This window comes from Schistocerca serialis, chromosome 9 (genome assembly GCF_023864345.2).
Source record: "Schistocerca serialis cubense isolate TAMUIC-IGC-003099 chromosome 9, iqSchSeri2.2, whole genome shotgun sequence".
Classification (NCBI taxonomy): domain Eukaryota; kingdom Metazoa; phylum Arthropoda; class Insecta; order Orthoptera; family Acrididae; genus Schistocerca; species Schistocerca serialis.
In genome coordinates this window covers 344,448,674-344,473,480 of record NC_064646.1, presented here as the reverse complement: position 1 = coordinate 344,473,480, position 24,807 = coordinate 344,448,674, and the positions used below count along the sequence as shown (strand labels likewise).

Below are 24,807 nucleotides of genomic sequence, written 5' to 3'. Positions count from 1 at the left end.
AGTCTATCAGGATTTCTGTTATGAAATATTTTATCTATGTGCGAGGGATGCCATTAATGGCATAAGATTTTGATTTGTCAAGTAGAATTCTGTGGTCCATGCAATCAAAGGCTTTTAGCATGATCATGGACTATACCAATGAGATAATTTTTCTTGCTTAGCTCTGTTAGTACTTGACTCGCTACATGTTGTACGGCCTTTTCTTTAGAGAATCCAGTATTGAATCATACGCCAGTTTCATAAAAGCTTTTGAAATGGTTTGCTCTAGTTTAGATATGAATGTTAATACAAAATACCTACATCTGTCAGAAAATACGCCCAGAGTCATTGTTTGATTACAAAGATAGCTTAAAGTCTGTTCTACCATGTCAGCACAGGATTTACTACTTTTCTCGAAACAAACTCACAGCCTGTTGAACTATCATTTTTTTTTTTTTTTGGTGACCTGATGAAATGCAAAGCCTACTGAAGTAAATATGTAAGTTAATTTAGTTATTTATGAGTGGGTGCAAAGTTAGCTGTCATTGTGAGGAAGTAATCATTCAGTTTGAAGGCCAAAAGTTTGGAAATTGTCACCAATCTGCCACAGCTATTTTCTAGTTTCAGCTTCATTTAGGTAATAATTTTTTTTATCCTCTGAAATAGCCTGAGCTCTCCCTGCCGAACATTCATATCAAGTCAGAATTTGTTTGAAGCCAGAACATGTATTAATACATTAACTAGAGGCATGCGCACACAGAACCATTTGTCATCAAATCTCTAAACTATTTTGTCATTCACCACAAAACTGAAATAATCTGGCCTTCATCCCTACTCCCCCCCCCTCCCCCCCCCCCTCTTTGTGTAGCTCAGGCCCTGGGTATTCTTGATCATAAATCTCTTCCCACAATTTCCTCTAAATTCTGTGATTGATTCTTCTTTAGAATTCTGTGATGTATATGTTATGATCTGTTATGATCTAAACCCACCTAGTCAGTATTATTTATTGTGAGCATTTGACCATCATTATCAGCTAAATCTTTGCTTTTACATCAAAATCACTTAATACTGATGTGTCAAAAAACCAAATGTTAATGAGTGTTGTACTTGGCCTATGTCCTTTAATCTTTGCAAGTAATTTTATCGTGGAAAATAATCCAGTGCTAGACAACTCTAAATATCCGTGACTGTTACTACTCTAGTTACAAAGGCATAACATTCTCAACTAATAGGCCACTATCTCTTTCAACTGTCATTTTTATCTACATCACTGTACCATCACAGGTGGTGGGACAGTACTACAGTAATTTCTGTCTGTTGGGGCACATATCCCCCAATTGTTCTCCTTCATGTTGGAATCCATAGAATGTGAAATAGGCATGTATGTACATATTTGAACTTGGACCATGAAGACTGTGTATCATTGATTTTCATAACAGAACCATGAAGTGGTCTTCCTAAAATTTGGTTGTACCGTAACATTATGTGCAAGAACACAGTATATCTCCTAACACAAAAAGAAAAATGTGGAGATTAGAAAGAAAATCTGTGTAGCTAATACTGAGGCAGGTTATTGCAAATTTTAATAAAAACATATTATCGAAATTAAATACGCCATCGGTCACCGAAATGTAAAGCTATTTCGAAACCCAAATTGAAACATTTTGATGCAAAATACTAAGCATTAGTAAATAGTAACCTAATTCTACAGGGTGTAATGTAGCTGTCTATGGTAAACAATTTCTAGTATGCCGTTCTATGAAATTATTAAAAAAATGGATAAGAAGTTTAAGAGTCAAACACTATCAAGCACATGACAAATAAATAATTCAGTTAACACGCAAACAGCACAGTACTGCAATCAAGTAGCAACGTAATGAAAAACCAGAAAATAGTAACAAGGAACGATATATCGGCCGCTCGAGAACGTCCTGAAAATGGAGTGACATAATGAAGTCTCCTTTAATATGCATATTTAATTGCTGTTTCTATTGTTAAAACACTAAAATCAACAGTATTCTTTTGAAGAAATGTTGGGATAATGTCGAGGCACCGCAATGAAAAACAGAGCTTTTGGTAGCCTCATCGTCGCAAATATTCACACAGTTGGATATATTCACAGAATTTCCTTCATCCGCTGCAAAAACTGTTCAAACACGCACCTGATTCATTAATGACAAAATAACAACGGAAAAACAATGCAACGTCGTACTGCAGTGTCGAACTACGTATATTGAAAATGGATGCCTATCCGAGGACACTTCACTACGTTAACCAAGATACGAGGTACGGTAGTTGAAAAGAGCAATATCTGCAAATATATACACTTCTAGAAGCTGTTAAACAACAGTTGTTGGTTACATCGAGGATATCAGTTCGAAAGTTACACGTCCGATACATTCTGCGATAAGAAAATGACAAAATAACTATTTTGATTTGTTTAATGTAGCATTTTCAGTCTCCTTATTTGTAGTGTATTATAAGGTAAGAATTTCCGAAATATCGTTTTTATTGTGATGCTGCATCTCTGATAAGCATTGGAGCTGCACTCTTGTGTGATATTTAGCAAAAAATCAGTAAATTTAACTGCACTACGCATTTTATTGTGACAATTATGACACCGGCATCCTATGGCGTGTTTGAATGTTTTGACGATTGCTGATTTTCTGCTATTAGAATGCTTCAGAAATTACGTAAATTGATAATGATGGGTAATCGCTTATACGGAGTTTTGGAGTAAGCTTGCAAGTATTGTTGCAAATTTTATAATTGCTACAATGTAGGCTATTCCAAACTCCAAGCATTTCTCATGATTCGAAAACACGTTTTAATTTTTTTTATCAGTGTCCTAATAGGATCACTCAAGACTTCATCCGGGAATGTAGTTATCAGTAGCATCAAAGCTTTAAAGTTTTCTTGTTGAGTTAGAGTAGCAGTATATTGGATATACTAATAGGTATCTCACTTACGCTCTTTATTTTCTTTAGGGAAGACATGGAAACGTGCTTTATTTATTATTTTTTTGTGTCACTTATGCCACATAGAGACATCAGTTTGTTTTTATTTTTTTTTATCACTCTCATAGTTGGACGGACCAAGGCTCCTCCAAAACTTCATCCAGAAACGGTCAACTCAACATCAAATCAATGGCTGATCAACAAGGAAAGAGAGATGATTCGAAAACAAACCTTATCATCAATTACTTACCACAGACTCTGACAGAAAAAGAGCTGTACAACATGTTTGTAACAATCGGCCCAGTTGAGAGCTGTCGAGTAATGAAGCATTACAAGGTATGATTGATTTTATACAAGTATTTTTCTGTAAGCCTTTCAGTTTCCTACATGATAGAGGCAATATCTGGCTTTTCATGAATGAGAATTAATAAGTAAGACATATTGAAAAGAGTAGAATCATTATACACTCCTGGAAATTGAAATAAGAACACCGTGAATTCATTGTCCCAGGAAGGGGAAACTTTATTGACACATTCTTGGGGTCAGATACATCACATGATCACACTGACAGAACCACAGGCACATAGACACAGGCAACAGAGCATGCACAATGTCGGCACTAGTACAGTGTATATCCACCTTTCGCAGCAATGCAGGCTGCTATTCTCCCATGGAGACGATCGTAGAGATGCTGGATGTAGTCCTGTGGAACGGCTTGCCATGCCATTTCCACCTGGCGCCTCAGTTGGACCAGCGTTCGTGCTGGACGTGCAGACCGCGTGAAACGACGCTTCATCCAGCCCAAAACATGCTCAATGGGGGACAGATCTGGAGATCTTGCTGGCCAGGGTAGTTGACTTACACCTTCTAGAGCACGTTGGGTGGCACGGGATACATGCGGACGTGCATTGTCCTGTTGGAACAGCAAGTTCCCTTGCCGGTCTAGGAATGGTAGAACGATGGGTTCGATGACGGTTTGGATGTACCGTGCACTATTCAGTGTCCCCTCGACGATCACCAGTGGTGTACGGCCAGTGTAGGAGATCGCTCCCCACACCATGATCCAGGTGTTGGCCCTGTGTGCCTCGGTCGTATGCAGTCCTGATTGTGGCGCTCACCTGCACGGCGCCAAACACGCATACGACCATCATTGGCACCAAGGCAGAAGCGACTCTCATCGCTGAAGACGACACGTCTCCATTCGTCCCTCCATTCACGCCTGTCGCGACACCACTGGAGGCGGGCTGCACGATGTTGGGGCGTGAGCGGACGACGGCCTAACGGTGTGCGGGACCGTAGCCCAGCTTCATGGAGACGGTTGCGAATGGTCCTCGCCGATACCCCAGGAGCAACAGTGTCCCTAATTTGCTGGGAAGTGGCGGTGCGGTCCCCTACGGCACTGCGTAGGATCCTACGGTCTTGGCGTGCATCCGTGCGTCGCTGCGGTCCGGTCCCAGGTCGACGGGCACGTGCACCTTCCGCCGACCACTGGCGACAACATCGATGTACTGTGGAGACCTCACGCCCCACGTGTTGAGCAATTCGGCGGTACGTCCACCCGGCCTCCCGCATGCCCACTATACGCCCTCGCTCAAAGTCCGTCAACTGCACATACGGTTCACGTCCACGCTGTCGCGGCATGCTACCAGAGTTAAAGACTGCGATGGAGCTCCGTATGCCACGGCAAACTGGCTGACACTGACGGCGGCGGTGCACAAATGCTGCGCAGCTAGCGCCATTGGACGGTCAACACCGCGGTTCCTGGTGTGTCCGCTGTGCCGCGCGTGTGATCATTGCTTGTACAGCCCTCTCGGAGTGTCCGGAGTAAGTATGGTGGGTCTGACACACCGGTGTCAATGTGTTCTTTTTTCCATTTCCAGGAGTGTATAAACTTCTTTGGTAGTTTAAGCATTTGCCTGCTGTTGTGTCTGGCCATACTTCAGAGTCTGTTTGGATATTGCCTGTGAATAAGTGTACATGACTGAAATGCACAGTCTTGTCACATTAAGAGTGCCCCATGAATTTGACATCTTTCTTCATCAAATGCAATAGTGGAAAACAAAGAATAAAACACATCTAAAAGACATTTAGAAATATCATACTTTCGTGGAGTAATGATAGCAGTAAAAAGCATTCGGAACAACAAACTTAGGTTGGAGTAGGGCTTGCATCATTATTTTGGTGTAATAAAAAACTGAAGACCTTCAGGGCAATGTCATTGAGCATTCAGGCAAATAATTGAATTTCACTGATGTTGTATTGTGATTCTCCAGGAGACTGATTGGTTATGCCGAAAACATGTCCAACATGTTGGATGTGGGTATCAGATGCATGCTTGTGGTTCAAGGAGAGTAACCCAAGTTGTTCTGCTTCCATATAGTAGAGGGCAATGTCATTGAGCATTCAGGCAAATAATTGAATTTCACTGATGTTGTATTGTGATTCTCCAGGAGACTGATTGGTTATGCCGAAAACATGTCCAACATGTTGGATGTGGGTATCAGATGCATGCTTGTGGTTCAAGGAGAGTAACCCAAGTTGTTCTGCTTCCATATAGTAGTGGTGTACAGATTTGCTCCTGCACTTGTACATCAAATGTGCAAGCAGATGAACAAGAACATAAATTACAACCAGTATTTTAGCCATTATCAGCTACGATTGCCAAGAACCATTTGATGGAGAAGGGGCAGCTATGAGTTGAGTATTCTGCCCCATAGGCTCACATCTCACCATTAAGTATACCTCTGATCATGTACTAAAAGATGCAGCTGGTGGGATAAATGGCCCAAGTTATGTTGATTTATAAGGACAGAATCTGCTTTGGTTAGTGTGAAGACAATCAGTTGACAAAGTCACTGTTAGAGCAGCAGTTTAGGACTCTGGGCACAAGTAAACAGAAAATAATGGGCAATGAAACTTATCAACTCAAGGAAGATTTTGCTTTCCTTTCATTGGTTCAATCAACTCGGAGCTAGCTTGTCATCTTCCATCATAACCAGAACCCTGGCCTAAGCTCAGATCAGTTTGTCATTGTTACCTAGATTTCACATTCACATTCGTTTGCCACCAACATAGAACCAAATTTTCACCCATATACCTAACCTGTACCTTAGGCTGTTCTACAGATGAGTCTGCGACTTGAACAGTCTATATTTCAATATTCACATTTGTTCACTTTGCCAACTCACAGCCATTACCTTCCAGCCTAATTTAGAATTTGAGGCTACACGACATATGTCTGTCACTACAATATAGATTCTGCCTTTGAGATGGAATCATTAATTTTATTTCAACACAGACAGTGCAAAAGTGCTGTACATGTCGGTTAAAGAAACACATGTATTTGGCAGAAGCAGAAAGAAGAAAGGTCCATCTACATAATGCGAGTAATTACAATCATATTGCAACCTGAATCAAGGTTGGTGCAATATTTCAGACAAAAACATTAACACATCTCAACATAAATATGTACAGTATCAGTAACAGAAACGTCAGTATTAGTCAAAAATGGAATGTGAAGGAAAGGCTATCCACAAAATACAATTAATTTGTGTGTTAGCAAATGAAGACTGACTTAGTTACATTATTCAGCAGCTACCATGGTGTGCCTCCAACTTAATACAGAGATACATTGACAACCTCTGCAATAAGTGCAATGTGTGGACTGCGCTTTGTAAAGTTTATCCCATTGCAAAAAAATGGTTCAAATGGCTCTGAGCACTATGGGACTCAACTGCTGAGGTCATTAGTCCCCTAGAACTTAGAACTAGTTAAACCTAACTAACCTAAGGACATCACAAACATCCATGCCCGAGGCAGGATTCGAACCTGCGACCGTAGCGATCTTGCGGTTCCAGACTGCAGCGCCTTTAACCGCACGGCCACTTCGGCCGGCTATCCCATTGCAGCACCAACGTAAGATGTTATGGTGCTAGGAGCTGTAGCCGATGATGTCCATACAGTGGTGATACCTGTTGTGGAACATTAATGGGTACAGCATGCATCCAGTACTTCGTCCAGCTCCTTGTTGCCTTTCTTCTAGTGTGGGGGCTATGTATTCTAACATAAAATCGTGTCTGTGCACAACACTACTCACATTACCAAAATGCAATCCAAAATCCAGCTGTCCTGGTTACGAAAAGCCATCTTGCCAGTGAAGAATGTGACACAACCCGTCAAATTTGACTGGTGATACAATTAATGGATTAGATCACGCTTCGCCAACTTGCAACCAGGTTCTCACCTTACAACCTAACTGGGACCTCGGGCTGCATGACGTGTCTGTCTTTCTGTCACCACAATCTGTATTCCAAAAACCAATACAGAAGCAAAAGAATTGTTGTCAGTGTGACTTTCTCATACTGTTTGCATACACTTGCCCCAAACAAACTCACCGGAACATATTTATTTATTTAAGCCGTAACCTTGTTTTTGCCATCACACTAGATCCATTAAACTGGCCTTCCTGTAAATATGGATACCAGAATACCTGATGTGCTGGATTTGTAGGTCTACTGAGTTTGTGTGAGATATATTTTATTTTTTATTTAAGTCTACTTTATTTTTAAACCACATTTCCTTTTATGAAATATGACACAGAACTGTAAAGAATGCCACCATTTCAATTACAGTACAGTATGTTGAGCATGATAGTTAGTCCTGCAGCCAATGGATGTAGCAGTGTTAAAGAGTGTGAAATCTACTTGGGACCAAAAGTGAACTCGTCACATCATCAAGGGGTAAAAATTAGCAAACGTGACTTTTCCAATCTCCTCGCTGCTGTATGGAATGAAACACCACCTGAATTGTTGAAAAGTGGTTTTCAAAAAGCAGGAATATTCCCTTACAGTAGAGAAGTAATTGATAAAATGGTAATGCAGCCATAGACTGTGTGGAAGCTATGTCTTTAACAGAAAGTACTCAGATTTTTGGGAAGCTTCCAGCTGAACAACCTCCAGAATTTTATAGGCCTACATCTACTGAGCCCTGCAGTTCTCCCAGTGTCGGAGTTCTTTCTCAACCATTCCCGAGCTAACCAATGTTTCATTATGTTCTGGAACTTCTGATTTGTCATTTGAAAGCTTATTATTGGAAACAGTCCGACAGTGTAGTCCCACTGGTAAAACGAAGAAAAGGATTGCACCAGGAGCTGAAGTTATCACTTCTCAAGATGCCATTTATAAAGAAAAAGATTTTAAAGGAAACAAGAATAATAAGGAGAAAGCAAAACAAAAAAGCATTATCGGCATAAAAAAGGGCTTGGTAATGAAAAGTAAATCTTCCAAACAAAGTGCTGTTACTTGATCCGAAATGGCATCTCAGAATGTTGTAGGAAAAAAAATCCCTGATTGCTCATATGGGTAACAAGAAAAAAAGACTAAATTGAATCAACAAGTGAAGAAAGTGAAACTGAAGGAGGCCTATCTTTAATAAGTAGTGATGAAGAAAATGGGACCATAACAACACTGGATGATCTCAGGAAAGAAATGATAAACTGTGAAGAAGAAGAAGAAGAAAAAGAGGCAAACTTTTTTGAAGCCAAAGATAAAATTACAGATGGAAACTGTTCTGGTAGCTTTTGCAACAAAATGTAAGGAAGTTCATTGTATTGGCCAAGTTACCAAAATTAGTGATTTAGGAGATCCAGAAGTGATTTTCCTCAGATGCAAAAATAAGACAAAGCATGGCACCACATTCCACTGGCCTGATAGAAGAGATGAGACGGAAGTTCCATCCTCTGATGTCATTTCAGTGCTGCCTGAGCCTACTTTGGGTCACAAGGGAGACCTGACATTTGGTGTTACATTTGATTCATACAACATTCAGTGACTAAATAATAGTTAGGGCCTAAGTGTGAATATAATAAGTTCAATTAGGGCAGTTTAGCATTAAACACAAATTGCCAACAACTTTAGTTCAATTACCATGAAAAATAATAGCAAGTGAACTTATAAAGTGAATTTTTCTTTTCTCTTGAGACTAGATATTTTATTATTTTTGTTAAATTGCCTACTAAAGAAAAAAAATATTACTTTTGTAGAATTTAAACCAATAAATTACTGGTCTAAAACAAAAATAAATCATCTATGATGCATTCTGTGTCAGTGTTTTATGGTTTAGGCTAACACCTATTTTTTACTTTAGCTAACATTTTCTGTGTATTTCATAATATAAAAAGAAGCGTGTGCAAAAAAGTTCATATCTTGAGTAAAATTTAAGATATTTTAATAATTTAAAAACCCTCAAGTTCAGTAAAAATTGGGTAATCAGGTCACTTACCCCAAGTCTCTTTCACAATGCTCTGTATGGGTACAACAATGCGGGGTTACACTTGCCCCGTACCATGGGGCAAGTGTAACCTCACAACACAAAATTTTGAAAACATTTATTTGACCATATAATTTTTTTCTTCAATAACAAATTGGCAATTTGGTGTCAAAGTTGAACTATGCCAGAACGTGGTTACATTTATCCCACTTCACCCTAACACTAAATCACAGTAAGACCCAATTTTTACAGTTTCTAACACGCAATTCAACAAGAGCTGAATTTAATTTCGCAGAATGGGCATATGATTAGCAAAACCAGACAGTTAAAATTTCTGAAAGCCCACATTCAGGATCTTGTTCAAAGACTTAATGCTGCCATTTTTTCTGTTCGAACGGTATCTGAAGTGACTGATTGTTCAACATGAAAATTAGTCTACTTTGCATATTTTCATTTGCTTATGTCATATGGAATTTTATTTTAGGGTAACTCTTCCCATTTTAAAGGATATTTTTGTCTCGGAAACAGGCAGTTCTGTCAATAAGTGGGGCAAGTTCATGAACCTCTTGTTGACCCCTGTTCACGAGTCTGTGTATTTTGACATTGGCCTCTCAGTACATATATTCCTTACTGTCATTTCTTGTTAACAATATTAGCTTATTCCCAAGAATAAGCAGCTTTCACTCAGTTGGCACCTGGCAGAAATCAAACCTGCATTTGGATCGGACTTCCTTAACTCTCGTGCAGAAAGTGTGCAGTATACTGCTGCATCCATTTTCAAAAAGCTACTGCTTGAATTCAAAAATCTTAGCAGCAATCCACACGCTTTCAAATCGAAACTGAAGCGTTTCCTCATGGGTCACTCCTTCTTAAGCTGATTCTTGTTGTATAGTTGATTGCTTTTATTTATGGATTGACTCTTTTCGAGTTCATAAACATTTTATTTTCATTTGTTGTTATTTTTATGTTATAATTTTACATACTGACATATTTAATGACCTTGGAGTTTTGCTCCTCAATTTGGTCCTATGGAACTTGAGTGTAAATAAAATAATAAATGCAATTCAGTTGCTCCAGTCCTGGATGATACTTAGTCACAAAGGGGGTCTCATTTGTGCTTGGTCTGGATGAATGTGGATAGGTTGTCTTTATCCGACCCCACTCAACTATCCTTCCTCCACCATGTCTCTTGTGTACCCTCTTGCACACCCTAGCCGAGATCTCTACTCACGGTGTTCAAGCCTCAGTGCCTGGAAACGACAGTGGTTACTTTTGTGCAAGTTGCTAATTTGTGGGTAGGGGGTTTTGAGGGGGGGGGGGGGGGGGGGTCGTGTGTTCAGTGCTGAGGATGGGCTCTGACAGAATGCATTATACAAGTCTTAGACAAAATAAGGGTTATATCTGCAATGTTTCTGGCTCTGTCTGAAGCATTGGCCACCATCGCACATAAGATACTGACACAAAAATTGGAAATCTATGGTTTTTGAGAGCAAGTAGGAGAGTGAATAGATGAGATTAGATTCAGTTTTCGTTACATATACCCAAAAATGAGATAATTCTCGTGGGTGTGGGACATGCCAGAAATTATATCATAAAAAATAGAACATTTGAATATAATATTCACTTCTGTAATTATTTGTCAGGAGATTGTCAGGATATGTTACATTACAGTAAACGGGAACTGCTAATATTTACAGAATTAACGCACTGTCAGGATGAAACATAGTTAAGCATTTTAATAAATTTATCATACTCAGAATACCTAATCTTGACTGTTGTGACCAATTGTTGTCAAAAGTGAAATGTAACACAGATTTTACTTAAGTTGGTCTAACAGTCCCTGTTAAGATACTCATCCATATAGTAGAAGGAGTTGCCTACCAAAAAATGCTTCTGCTTTATCAGTTTTTTAATAGTTGCTGGTAATTTATTGAAAATGCGTGTTCCTGAATATTGAACCCCATTTTGTACTTAGATAAGTGATTTTAGGTCTTTATGTACATCGTTCTTATTCCTAGTTTTGATACTATTTATTTAGTTACTGTCTGGAAATAGACAGAATAAATATACTGAGAACCAAAGCTTAAAATACTCAGTTCCTTGAACAGGTTTCTACATGATGTTCTTGAATTTATACCACAAATGAGTCTTAGTACATGCTTTTGCGCTATAAAAACTTTTGGTCAGTTTGATGAGTTACCACAAAATATGATCCCATATGACATAATAGAATGTAAGTAAGGAAAGTATGCAAGATTTTGTTATATTTATAAAGTAAGGGAAGTATGCAAGATTTTGTTATATTTGTATCGCCTTCATCTGACATCATTTGCAATGATACCTATGGATCAGGAAACAGAATGTCTCAATAGGGAACTCATACCAGCCAGAAACAAAAGCTGTAAAAATGGAGTGCCGCAGGGATCGATAATGGGGCCATTGCTGTTTAAACTATTGTGAATGATACAGGTGTTTGAAAGAAAGAGAAGACAATATTCTATGCAGATGACATGACAATACCGAACATTGATCAAAATGTGGAGCAGCTTGGTGGAAGAACTTATATTTCTGCAAACATCTCAGCTCAGTGGCTCGTGGAAAATGAACTGTATGCAGGATTCAGAAACAAAGAGAAGTCTATGCATATGGACGTAGATGTGGATGATACAAAGTTGGAAGAAGTAGAATCCACTAGATTCTTAGGTATTATTGCGCACAGTGAGCTGAAATGCAAACAGCATATTAATTCAGTCATATTCATAATGAAGCAGCCATCAAAATATGCAGATGAGAAGCTTCTGTGTATGGTATAGCATGGACACTTTGAACTGTATGTGCAGTATGGAGTAGTGGTGTGGAAAATCTTGAAAATATCCAGGAAATAAAAAGTGTGTTCACATTATGAAGAAAAGCAATTAGGATCATTTTAAGGAGGACTTCTGAAATGTGCAGAAACAGCTTAAAAAGCTAGGCGTTTTAGCTTTTACATCTTTGCACACATATAAAACAGTAATATACGTGATGAGATATTTCAGAGTTATTATAAATGTTAGTGCACATACCTAAAACACATGGAGTAAAAACAATATGTGAAGCATACCTCCTTTGAATGACAATGCTTGAAAGAGTGTGATAGTACTCTGGTATTAAGCTACCAAGAAGTCTACCAAAACATCTGCTTTATAGTATATGTGACACTTAACTATTCAAAGAAACCCAAATACTGCCTGACGGAAAAGGAATTTTACAGTGTTAAAAAGTATCTACTAAATTAAATTTGTGTATGTTGTTGTTTGCTATCAGTAATGTTGGAGAGTGTAATCAAAATTGTAGCTACTGAGAAGTAAATGATAATGAATGCTTTCGGTTTTTGATATGTCCTATATTACATGTACATCTATTGTACACAGCATAATCATTTAGGATCAATTCCATTTGAGCCACTCTGTCAGATAGCTTAGTCTGCTTTTAAATTTATTTCAAATTGCCTGTCTGCCATCCAATGCTGCCTTTGAGGTGTGTTGCGATCTGTCCTGTTTCATTGCTTTTAGCAGCAATCTCCTTACACCAATAGTGACAAAAGGTAAAATATTTGTTGAAAATTATCCTCCAAGGTAACATCCATCAGCTCTGTTATCACTTGCACAGTTCTAGAACTACGCTGTAATTAGAGGGGATTATGCGTGTAGCTGTAATCCTTATTCATGACGATTGTCCTGAGATCGTGATCCCATATAGTGTGTGATCTGTTCAATATGGCAACAAAATGTCATTCGTGTGGGACTGTTGCTTTAAGGTGTTAATTTTCCACATATGTATGATCTGCTGTATGTGCAGTACTGTATGTGACCACGTCCTTTGTATATTTCATTCTCAATTTTAGCCAGATACTTGATATAGGAGGTACATGGATAATGTGAGGAGGTTCCATTTCTTGGGACAGTAATGAGTGTGGCTACCACTGCTACTGTTCTTAACTTCAACCGTAGTTGCTGTGCACTATTAACAAAAAATATTTGTTTTAATGATTTCTTATGCAAAATTACATAATTGTTTTAAATTTTTCAGTAATACTTAACCCACAAATTTAAGTCTTATTTTGTATTTGTATTTTTAAAAATTTTTGTTGCTTTCTTAAAGCATCCCTTCCCTCTGTGTACTCTTGGAAAATGTGTTGGTATTGCTAAGATTGTGCTAAAAGATATTTTCAGGTTCTGGACCCTACTTACGCATTAGTATCTACTTAAAAAGTATGTTGGAACAGTCAACAAAATTTGCTTTCTTTGAAATTTTTTGTGTGATGAGCATAAAATACACCATACAATAGAGGTACTGAGTCACAGATAGGCACAACAAAAAGACTGTTAGAAAGTGAGCTTTTGGCCAAAAAGGCCTTAGTTGGAAATAGACAACATATACACACACTCGTGCAAACACTGCCCCCCCCCCCCCCTCCTACCGCCCTCCCCCTCCTCCTCCGCCTCCCCAAGGGGCTCATCACTCTTTGCAGGGTTTGTGCTTGGCTACCATGGGGCCCCAGCCTTTGCAGCATCTTTTCCCTTCTGTGTCTATCCTCTTGCTATTTTTTCCCCTTCCTTGGGGAATACGTCTGGTATGTTATTGGGAATGTTCTGCATTGTCCATTGCTGACATAAGAACAGTCTCACCACTGTTTTTGCTCTCTTTTCCTTTCTTTGTTTACCTCTGCTTCGGCGTTTGGGGTTCCTCTTTTTCTTCTTCCTCCGTGTGCGCTCCTGAAGGACAGCCCATGCGTCTGACTCATCGCAGGTGACTGTGTAACATGTAATTCCCAGCAACATGTTGACAGGTAGGATTTTCACGTACCCCCTGCTACAGGCCAGGCCCAGGGAGGGGAGATTGCCTGAGCTGCTACTTTCCCAAATTGCCGATTGCTCCATCTGTCAGGTGTTCGGGAGGTGTAACCTGAGGTGTGAATAATCACCTAAGGTGGGTGCGCCACCTTGTGGAGGACACCCCCAGTTGGAAGGAGCGCGCCGTCGGAGACCCTGGCAGCCATGGGGGATTTTCTTGCTGTGAGTCAATCACCTTCACAATCAGTGTCTACGAAATGTAAACGGTATGATGCAAACAATTGAAAGACGCTTCCAGCTGCACCATGGTTACTCATGATTTCACGTACTGCAGGCAGTCAGTCCTATGCAATGGTAAATCCGTTTCAGAAAGGTGTTGATGCAATTGCTGGCCCTGTGAAATGCTCCTCCCGTTTATGCAATGCTTTTGGAGACCACTTCTGATTCTCAAGCGCAACTACTGCTTGTTGGTTTGCTTCTCCACAGCTATCCTGTTTGTCTTGAGGCCCATAGAACTGTGACTTCTTCCCATGGTGTTATTTACACTGGGCTGACTGATGCTGAAATCCAAACGTACCTCTCTAATCAGGATGTCATTGCCGTCCATCGGGTGATTAAAAAGGTAGATTCCTCCTTAGTGCCCGCACACACTATTTTTCTCACCTTTGATAAAGTGGTGCCTCTGTCCAAGCTCGAAGCAGGCTATGAAGGGCTATGAAGTTATCACAGTCTGACTGTACATACCTAACCCGATGTGCTGCCACCAGTATCATCGTTTCAACATCATCTTGTCGACACCCGGCCAAATGTGTAACCTGTGGTAGGGATGCACACGAGAGCGCTTGTCCGCCTCGTTCTCCCTGCTGTATCAACTACAACGGCAACCATGCTGCCTTCTCTTGAGGTTGTTCCATGTTTCTTGATGATCGAGCTGTCCAGTAGATAAGGGTAAAAGAAAAAGTTCCTTATCCAGTTACTCGCAAGTTGTTGGCTGGTTGTAAACCCTCCGTTTACTGTCTGGCATGTATAGTACTGTTCTCGCCCCATCTCGCTCCATGAAGGACATAGCCACACAAACATGGTACCTCAAATTCAGCTCTGGGATTGTGAATTCGCCCAGTGTCAAGGTAGCATCACTGTCCCCTTGTCTAGCTGTGCATAAAACCATCAAACTCTCGCTTCAAGGTGTGAAGTCGCCAGCCACACAACCAGCAGGCTGGAAAGGACAGGAGGAGTACTCCTGTGAAGGCTTCCTACATCCCTCCAGCCAACCAACACGTAGTCTTCCTCTGCTAACCAGAAAGGCTCAAAGAAGTCCAACAAAAGCGAACGGTCTTCTCCTTTGCTCACTCGAAGATCCTCTTTGACAGTATTGCCATGTGATACAGTCGTCTGGCTGAGCTCCGTGTCCTCGGTGCGCACCACCAACCGTTTTACTACTTTGGACTCCACACACCAACAGCACAAGAAAGCCGATGCTTCTGTGGTCCTCATGGAGCAGGGTCCTCTTGCCTCTATGCCCTGTAGCAGCGAGTCGTTGCAGGCTGGCACCCGGCAACCGCTGAGGTGACTACCCTTCATTTTTTCCTCCTCATGATTTTCCTCCAATGGAATGTTTGAGACCTTCGATGCAACAAAGAGGATTTACGGCTGCTTTTAGAATCGCAGCATGCCCTTGTACTATGCCTTCAGGAAACAAAATTGCGTCCTCATGACCGTTTTGAGCTTTGGCATTTCTTCCTGGTCAGTTTTGACTTTCCCTTGAGGTTAGCATTTCATCTCATGGCAGTCATGTTGCTCATACAGGATGACGTTCAGAGTCAACCCATCTCCCTGACTACCCATCTTCAAGCTGTTGCAGTTCACTTTTTCCTTCCTCACCTGACGTTCTCCCTTTATACTATTTGTACCCCTCCATCATTTGATGTCACCAGGGCAGACTTCCTCCAGCTTATCGGGCAGCTACCTTACCCATTTCTGCTGCTCGGTGATTTTAATGCACACAATCCTCTTTGGGATTCTCCCAGAACCTGTCAAAGAGGTGCTCTCTTGGCTGACCTTCTTGATCACTTCTGCCTTAACACAGGAGCATCCACATTCCTTTCCAAGTCCTCGCACACTTAGTCCCATTTGGACCTATCCTTCTGCACTGCCCACCTTGCCCATCGTTTTGAGTGGTCCGTTCTTTCTGACACCTACTTGAGCAACCATTTCCCCTGTGCTGTCCATTTGCTGACTCCTACCCCACCTGCGTGCACACCCAAATGGCAGTTTACTAAGGCCGACTGGCGGTTTTACTCCTCCATGATTACCCTTCGATGAACACAATTTCCCCAGTTGTGATGACCAGGTGGGGGGTTTTTAATTTTCATCCTACGATGGCAAACTCCATTCATTGTAAACAAACACGTTCAAAGTGTGGTGCGTTATTCGGGATATCAAAAAAGCTAGCTAGATTTCATTCACTCGTTCTTTTAGCAGTTCACTTCCTCCTCTGTCATGTGGGCCAACCTCCAACAGTTCTCTGGGACCAAGATCCATTCCCCAGTTTCCTGCCTGACAGTAGCAGACGATGTCATTGTGGACCCTATTGCTATCTCCAACACCTTGGGCTGCCATTTTGCGGAAATTTTGAGCTCTTCCCGCTATCGCCCTGCCTTTCTCCATCGGAAACGAGTGGAGGAGGCTTGAGCAATATCCTCCTCTTCTCAGTACTGTGAGTGCTACAATGCCACCTTTACTATGAAGGAGCGAGATCATGCTCTCACTTCATCCTGACCCACCTCCTCAGGGCCAGACGCTGTCACACTCTGATGTTGCAGCCCCTTTCTTTAGCGGTTTAGTATTTTGTACTTCATGTGTACAATCGCATCTGGGCAGAGGGCGAATTTCCCAGACGCTGGTGTGAAGCCACTGTCATACCCATACCTAAGTCCAGTAAGGGCAAACTACCCCTAGCTACTGCCCCATTTCTTTCACCATCTGTGTTTGCAAGGTGGTGGAATGTATGATTCATGCCTGGCTAGTATTGTGGCTTGAGTCTCGCAATTTACTAACCACTGCACAGTGTGGATTTCGGGCGTGCCATTCTGCAGTTGGCCATCTTGTCACTTTGTCTATCCATGTCATGACTGGTTTTCTACGGAAATCCCAGACTGTGGCCATGTTTTTCAATTTGGAGAAAGCCCCTTACACCTGCTGGAGAACTGGTATCCTCCGTACTCTCTGCATGAGGGACTTAATGTGGCCGCCTGCTCGTCTTCCTTGAGAATTTTAACAGACTGAGTTTTCCAGGTCCGTGTGAGTTCTGCCCAGTTGGGCACCTTTATCGAGAAAAACGGTGTGCCTCAGGGTTCTGTCCTGAGTGTCATCCTATTTGCTATTGTCATTAGCCCTTAATGGTTAGTCACCTGCCAGGCATCTCCGGCTCCCTTCCTATGGCTCATGCTCTCAATAGGAAACTCTTGGTATTCCCACGTGTCTTACCTGGCAGTCCGTTGTACGTGGCCCCTCAGTGTCCTACGTGTCCTCAATGATACTTTCTGGGGTGCAGATCGAACTACCTTCCTCTGTTTATACCGGTCCCTTATCCATTCAAAACTAGACTGGGTGCTTTGTTTATGCATCTGCATGTTCATCTCTCCTATGTTGTCTCAATACTGTCCACCACGTGGCATCCGTTTGGCCACTGGTGCCTTTTACACTAGCCCAGTTGAGAACCTGTATGCAGAAGCTTCTGAATTACTGCTGTCCTACCACCGTGACTTTCTCTTTAGTGGGTATATGTGCCGTTTGCATTGCGTGGCGATCCATCCCATGCCTCCTTTTTCAATGACTCCTTTGATCGCCAGTACAGGGCACATCCCTCTTCTCTGTTACCTCCTGGAGAGCTTTCGGCTATTGCTCTGACAGCTTAACTTCTCACTCTGTGCAACTTTCCTGGTGGGTGTGAACCCTTCAGCAACTAGACTTCGTGCATTGGTCATTGTCAACCTTGGCCTTCGTTCACTTCCTGGCCACTACTCCAGTCCCACTTTACTGCCTTCAGTTTCATGACCTTTGCATGGAACTTCGCGACTGTACCTTTGTGTACACGGATGGCTGTTGGACTGACTGTCTTGTTGGGTGTGCTTTAGTCATTGCCACTGACATTTTTTGGTATCAGCTTCCGGTGCACTGCTCAGTATTTACAGCAGAGCTCTTTGCCATGTATCTGGTGACACAGGCCTTTCAATTGTGTCACCTGCTCAGACTCTCTCAGTGCCTTTCAAAGCCTCTGTGCGCTGTACACTGCCCATCCCTTTGTGCCGTGGGTCCAGGAAGACTGTCACTTTCTCACTCTTGATGGAGCCACTGTGCTGTTCATGTTGGTCACGTTGGTGTGACAGGAAATGAGTTTGCTGACACTACTGCCAAGGCTGCAATCCTCGTGCCTCAGCCCACTAGTTCTAGTACTCCCTCCGATGATCTCTGTGTTGCTGTCTGTCAGGAGGTGGTGTCACTTTGGCATCGCCATTGGTTCTCCCTTCATGGGAATATGCTCCAGATAAGCCACTCCTAGCAGCTTGGACGACATCCTCTCAGCCCTCCCACCGCAAGGAGGTCATTTCAACTACGAGGGTCAAATGAAAAGTAATGCCTCCCCCTTCCTTAGCTGGGTTTGGATGGGAATATTTTAATAAATCAAACACAGAAATAACCCTTAGAATGTGATCTTTGATTACCAATATTCACTTTTCCACATAATCACCAACAAGTTTTCTGAAGCCGTCACTTAGAAGTCGACACACTGTTTCCGCAACCACAATGTCACAGTTCTCTCAACGTCTTCATCAGAAGCATAATGATGTCCCCACAGATCATCTTCCATTATTGGAAACAGATGGAAGTCAGACGGTGCTAAATCTGGACTGTATGGTGGAAAGGAGGTACTGGCAAATTTCAAGTCTGTGCACTTTCATTTCAGGAGTCATCATCTGGGGGTACCCATCGTGGACAGATCTTCAGATAGCCAAGCAAAGCAATAATGTGACCCATACATTCTTGTGCAATGCCGATTGTGCTTGCAGTTTCTCTCTGAGTGATACGACAATCATCCTGAATCAGTCTGTCAACATTTTGCTTGTGAAACTCAGTGATTGCTGTCACATGACGCTGAACTCTTTGTTTGTCACGCAGGTCAGATCTTCCCACCTCAACATCTTTAAACTGACTCTTCCAATGACACACAGTACTCATATCAACACAATCACCGTAAACTACTTCCATTCTCTGATGAATCTCCTTTGAAGTGACACCTTCTGCTTTCATGAATTCAGTGACTGCATGTTGCTTGAATCGCATTGGCCGACTGTCTGCACAGGGTTCCATACTTTACACTGTAACAACACAACTGTTCAGTGCTAAGGCTTCCCGCCAACTGGAGTTGTAGAGAAGAGGCTACGGAACAAGCCAGTACCTTCCGCATACCAATGCTGCCAACTGTTGAGTTACGAAGGTGGAGGCATTACTTTTCAGTCAGCCCTTGTAAGTTGCGTATTGGGCACTGCCTTTTTAGCCATCATCATTTGCTAAGTGGGGCTCCCTCACCACTCTGTGCACATTGTTCCCAAGTTTTAACTGTCTACCATTTTCTGACTGAATGCCCATTTTTCAACCGTTTACATTTCTGCTTGCATTTTCCATCTGAGTTATCATCTGTTTTAGCAAACTATGCACAGGCTGTCAACTGTTTTTTACTTTTTATCATAGCAATATGGTGAAGGCCATTTAAATTTTAGTTCTTGACCTCTGTTTTTCTTTGGTGTATTTTCTCCATGTCCCTGACGGAGAATGTGATTCCGTTGCTAGAGTTCTGGGTGGTACTGAGTCACAGTGGGAATGCCACCCATCCACCTTCTATCTGGTCAGGCCCTTGGAAGCAAGTTTTTGCTAACTTAAGTTTCTATAGATAGGTTTTATGGCGTATACTACTGACATTGTTAGGGGTGGTCATGTCTATGTATGTTCATCACCAGTTACACTAGCTGTCATATTTACACCTTGAGTGTGAGCCCTTTGGGGAGTGGGAATGATAGGAATTGTCATCCGTAGCAATCTTGTGAAAGAAGGTAACTCACACAGTATTTCATATTTCTTCTAAATTATTAGTAGCCAATTTTTCCACATTGTTTGTCCATAATATGTTTGAGCAGACCTACTTTAGAATCTGTTAGGCTGCCATCCCTTGATGTTTGCTTAGCGTCAGGAAGTTTTCTGCCCCCTTCAGGTCCTAAAGGACTTCCCTTTGTCTTGAACATAAATTCTTTTGGACATGGCCAACACATTAAAGTTTTACGATGTGCTGTCCTTGGTATGGCGTATGTTGTAGCACATGTTGAAAAGTCTTGCTGTCACCATCACCCAAATACTTGGCAGTCTGTACACTGAGCTTCGCCTGTGAAAGATTGGACATGTTGCCTGCACCAGTAACTTCCATTCCTCCACAGTATCCACCAAAATTTCTCTTGCATCTGGTGCTCCTTTCTCTGTGTTTGTATATAGTACTTGGAGAAGCATTTGAAATCCGTAACTTTCCCAAAAGTCTCCTTCAAATCACTATGACTAAAGCTTAAACAGAATGCTGAATTGATGTTCAGCTGTTACCTACACTCACTCAGCACAAGGGTGAGCAGCTTGAAAAGCAGTGGTCAAAGAATGATTGGAATAAAGACAAATAATGTCTTTGCTGCTGGGTTAAACACAGCTGAATAAATGACAAACTGATTAAACAATGTTCTCTCTTTCCAATCAGTATGCAATAGACGTATAAAGACCATACATATTCTTGTCCAGGAAGAAAAGGGTTATGACTGAACACAACAACAAAAATTATTTCAACAGTTTTTCGTTTCCTGGTTCCTTTAAGGCAAATGAATGTTTTTGAAAAACATAACTAATCCATTGACCATATCAACAGTTGTTTCTGTTGCGTCATCCCTGTCAAGTGGTCTAGGGCTCCCCATTCAACAATCTTGGATTTTGCTGAAATTTTGTATGTAGAGTGCAACATGTCTCAAACGAACTGTGGCTAAGTTTTAGATTCTCCAGTGGATTACGTGTTGAGATACAGCCATTTGTTTGACCCCATACACTGACCATGTACAGGCCAACACTAAGATTTCACCAAACAATGGAAAATCCAGGATGGAATGTAACAGTATAATGAAAAGGAAAGTTGCTACTCACCATATAGCGGAGATGCTGAGTTGCGTATAGACATAACAAAAAGACTGGCACAATATAAGCTTTTGGCCAACAAGGCCTTCGTCGAAAATAAATGATAATAATGTGTGAGTTGCATTTGTGTGTGTGTGGGGGGGGGGGGGGGGGGGAGGTGTCTGTTTTCAACAAAAGCCTTGGCAGCCGAAAGCTTATATTGTGACAGTCCTTTTGTTGTGCCGATCTGCGACTCGGCATCTCCGCTATATGGTGAGTAGCAGCTTACCGTTTCATTACTTTGTAAGATTTCACCAACTTTGAGACCTAATACCTCTCTTAGTATTTGTTTTAAAACATGAAACTTAGCTAGCTTTTACAATTTTTCCACTGTGTTTAATGGCAACAGTTATTTCTGTATGCACCATAAGTAGATAATTATAGTTGGCCTAAAAAATTGACACTCTGAAAAGATTAAAAGTTCAAAGTTTTATGTAGCTCCATAAATAATTAAGTAATAGATGCCAAATGTGATGCATAGTGCGTCTACAAGTTGTTCTTTTGAAATTTATTTAAGTTGCGAACTCTTTCTGTGACTTTACAAATTTTGTGTTAAGTTGACAATTTTTGCAAAAACATTAAATTAGGGTATTTTCAGTCCCACGTTGCACACAAAAGTCTTGTTTAGTAACATTTTAAAACCACTCTCATGAGAAAGAGCATGTTTTGAACATCCTAGAAAAGTGGATTTGACTGACTAACATTGGCATACAGTTCCCTAAGAGAAGGGTCAAAATAAGGATTTTTATTTTAATATTCAAATTCTGTTTTCCTTTTTTTTCCAAACTTCTTTTAATGCCTTTTTTATTCAGAAACTATCAGTATTCTGTTGCACTGGTCCATGGTGACTCTGTCATTACCAGTTCAAGAACCTGAACTGGCAACTCCACTCCCCGTAGGGTCACGCACAGCAGCTGTGGAATACTAGGGTGGGTTTCTTAGTCTAGATTCCCAAGCCTGTAATTTGGTTTCTTAGCTGCGGTTCTGAAGCCTCCAATGGGTGTCTGCCTGGTTGTCAAGCCAATGATTGAGCATGCCAATGATGGAGCATCTTATCATAGGTTCTCAAGCCTAAACTAGGTGTCTTATACGGTTCTGAAACTGATGTTCACAGTTTGATTTTAATTGATAGTAATCTGTCTCCACATTCTGTTACATTTACAAGCCACTTCCTTCAGCACAGTTTCTGGAAAATGATGATATAGGCAAGATGATGTAACTGAAGGTGCAGGGACCATGCAAATCAGGTGTTACTCCAGAATCCAACATATCACTTGCCTTTGTGGCTCAATAAAATGAATGAGCAGGACCTGATGATGGATGCATAAATTTTATCAGCGCATCAGTTTTCTTTAACTGAAACTTCAACAACATTTCCAATGCATCAGTTGTTTTCATAAATACAGGCAATGTATCAACCAGGGGACAGCTCAGGCAATTTCAAATATGCAATAGTGTTGTCAGAAATTTCCAGCAACAAAATATATCGTGTCATTGGCAACTTGGCGGACACAAATTGCGTTTGAGTCAACTGGTACAAATTGGTGATGCTATCTGATACCAGATATTGTGCTGCTTTCTTGCCATGTTTGTTTATGAAACTTCCTGCTTTCTTCAGTTTCAGCTTTTGTGACAAAAATACATTTAATTCCATGTATATTTTGATTACAAAAATCGAAGAGATCCTTTGGTGTCAATATTTGTCAGGTGAAGGTCTTAGGAGGCTTGCCTGTGCATCAACTGTTTAGTCATGCCACCAACTCCATCATAGGGAAATTTCCCATGGCTTCTAACGTTTGATCAAGTCACCAAAAATTCGAAAAATGCGTATTGACACTGTATTGTGTTGCAATTCATTGAAAATTATGCAGCAGTTAAATCTTGCAAGGAGCCCATGTTATCGACATAATAAGCAACAGTTGGATGTACTGTTGCGTGTGAATTATCCTAATGAAAGTCCTGGGCAGCATCCTGGGCTGCAAATGAGTAGTTTTCGGCAACGTCCATCAGAACTATCCTGTTGCTTTCAAGTCAGTCTTCAATTACTTCAAGTATTCCATTTGATGTTTTACAGTGAAATGATGGCCTGTCAGCTTCCAAATCCTGCTTGAGAGTTTTTCAATAAATTTCTCCATTGTTCAGACATTATTTTCTACTGTTTCACAGTCGCTGTGAACCCACTGTTTGAATTAAATTGATTCCTCTGCATCCCTGTCCTGGAATATTTCTTCTAAGTAATGTTTAACTGCATCATCACCAGGGCAGTTTTGACAATGATGCAACATACAGTCCTTGGCCCTCAGATCACAAACTGCCTTTTCTATTAGCATTTTCTGATGTGTGGCCTGCTTCTGGACATGTGGCATTGCTGAGCTAAATAGTGTCTGAAAAGCAGTGATGTGGTCGTGGATGTTTAAGCTGTTGGCAAGCTTGGCACCTCTAATGGCTACTGCCAAAGATTTAGTGCAATGGTTCCCAACCTTTTTTAGACCATTACTTCTGAATGCAATCAGATATCAGCTAGTACCCTGCACTTCCCCTCCCCCACATTATCATCAACTTCAGCACCTAAATAAACGTTAGGATGAAACATTTTTCTTGGAACACTTTTATTTTTAAAGTGATGATAGATGAATGATATTTAAAGTGTGTGTGTGTGTGTGTGTGTGTTTGTGTTTGGATGAATGATGAAAGCCAAACCAAGTGGACAGCCAGCAAACACACTTCCACAAGTGACAATTACAATAACTTTTTAGCTGAATTCTTGGGTATATTCAATGAATGCTTCCCTTTTGTAACAGTGAGGACCAGGTCCCATAAAAGTAGATCATGGGTAACAAAAGGAATTAGAGTGTCTGGTGCTACTAAGAGGAAACTGCATATGGAGGCAAAAGTAAATCGAAGCCCTGAATTTCTTAAGTATGTAAGCACATACAAAAAACATTTGACAAACTAGTTAAACTAGCAAAATGTACTGCGAATAATAACTTCATTTCAAATGCAAAAAACAAATTTGTGAATCATTCAATGAACTTTTCATAAACTGTAACAAATTTGCTGACTGTTCCCCACCAAAAACAAAGCCCAATACGACAGACAGTAATTGCCCATGTTTTAAATTTTCTCATGTTTCCATCGCAGATGTCATCAAAATCATAATGTCCCTCTAAAATTCAAAATCTGTGGGGTGGAATGAGGTTTCCACTGAAATAATAAAAATAGTCCGTCACAGTATTGCATATCCACTCTCTTTCATAATCAACCAATCTTTTGATGTGGGATGTTTTCCAGATCGATTAAAATATGCAGAAGTTCGGCCAGTACATAAAAAAGGCAAACAAGATGAATTGGGCAACTATAGGCCAATCTCACTGTTACCAATTTTCTTAGAAATATTTGAAAGAGCAGCATGTGATCAGATCGAAAATCACAATTCATCTAACAGCATTATCTTATGCAATCAATATGGTTTCAGAAAAGGCCGCAGCACAGTCCATGCAATAAATGAATTAGCC

At 41.0% G+C, this 24,807-nt stretch overlaps 1 protein-coding gene across 5 annotated transcripts in view; it reads left to right on the top strand.

Annotated features, from left to right (window-relative positions):
* The first annotated feature begins 2,111 nt into the window (after positions 1-2,111).
* Positions 2,112-24,807, top strand: part of LOC126419025 (protein sex-lethal-like) — a 113,668-nt gene continuing 90,972 nt past the window's right edge. For 4 of the 5 annotated variants that reach the window (XM_050086083.1, XM_050086086.1, XM_050086082.1 and 1 more), the window contains exons 1-2: positions 2,112-2,265; positions 3,065-3,272. In XM_050086083.1, coding sequence (XP_049942040.1) covers positions 2,219-2,265; positions 3,065-3,272 — 255 coding nt within the window. In that variant the 5' untranslated portion in view covers positions 2,112-2,218. The other variant, XM_050086085.1, reaches the window with a different exon arrangement.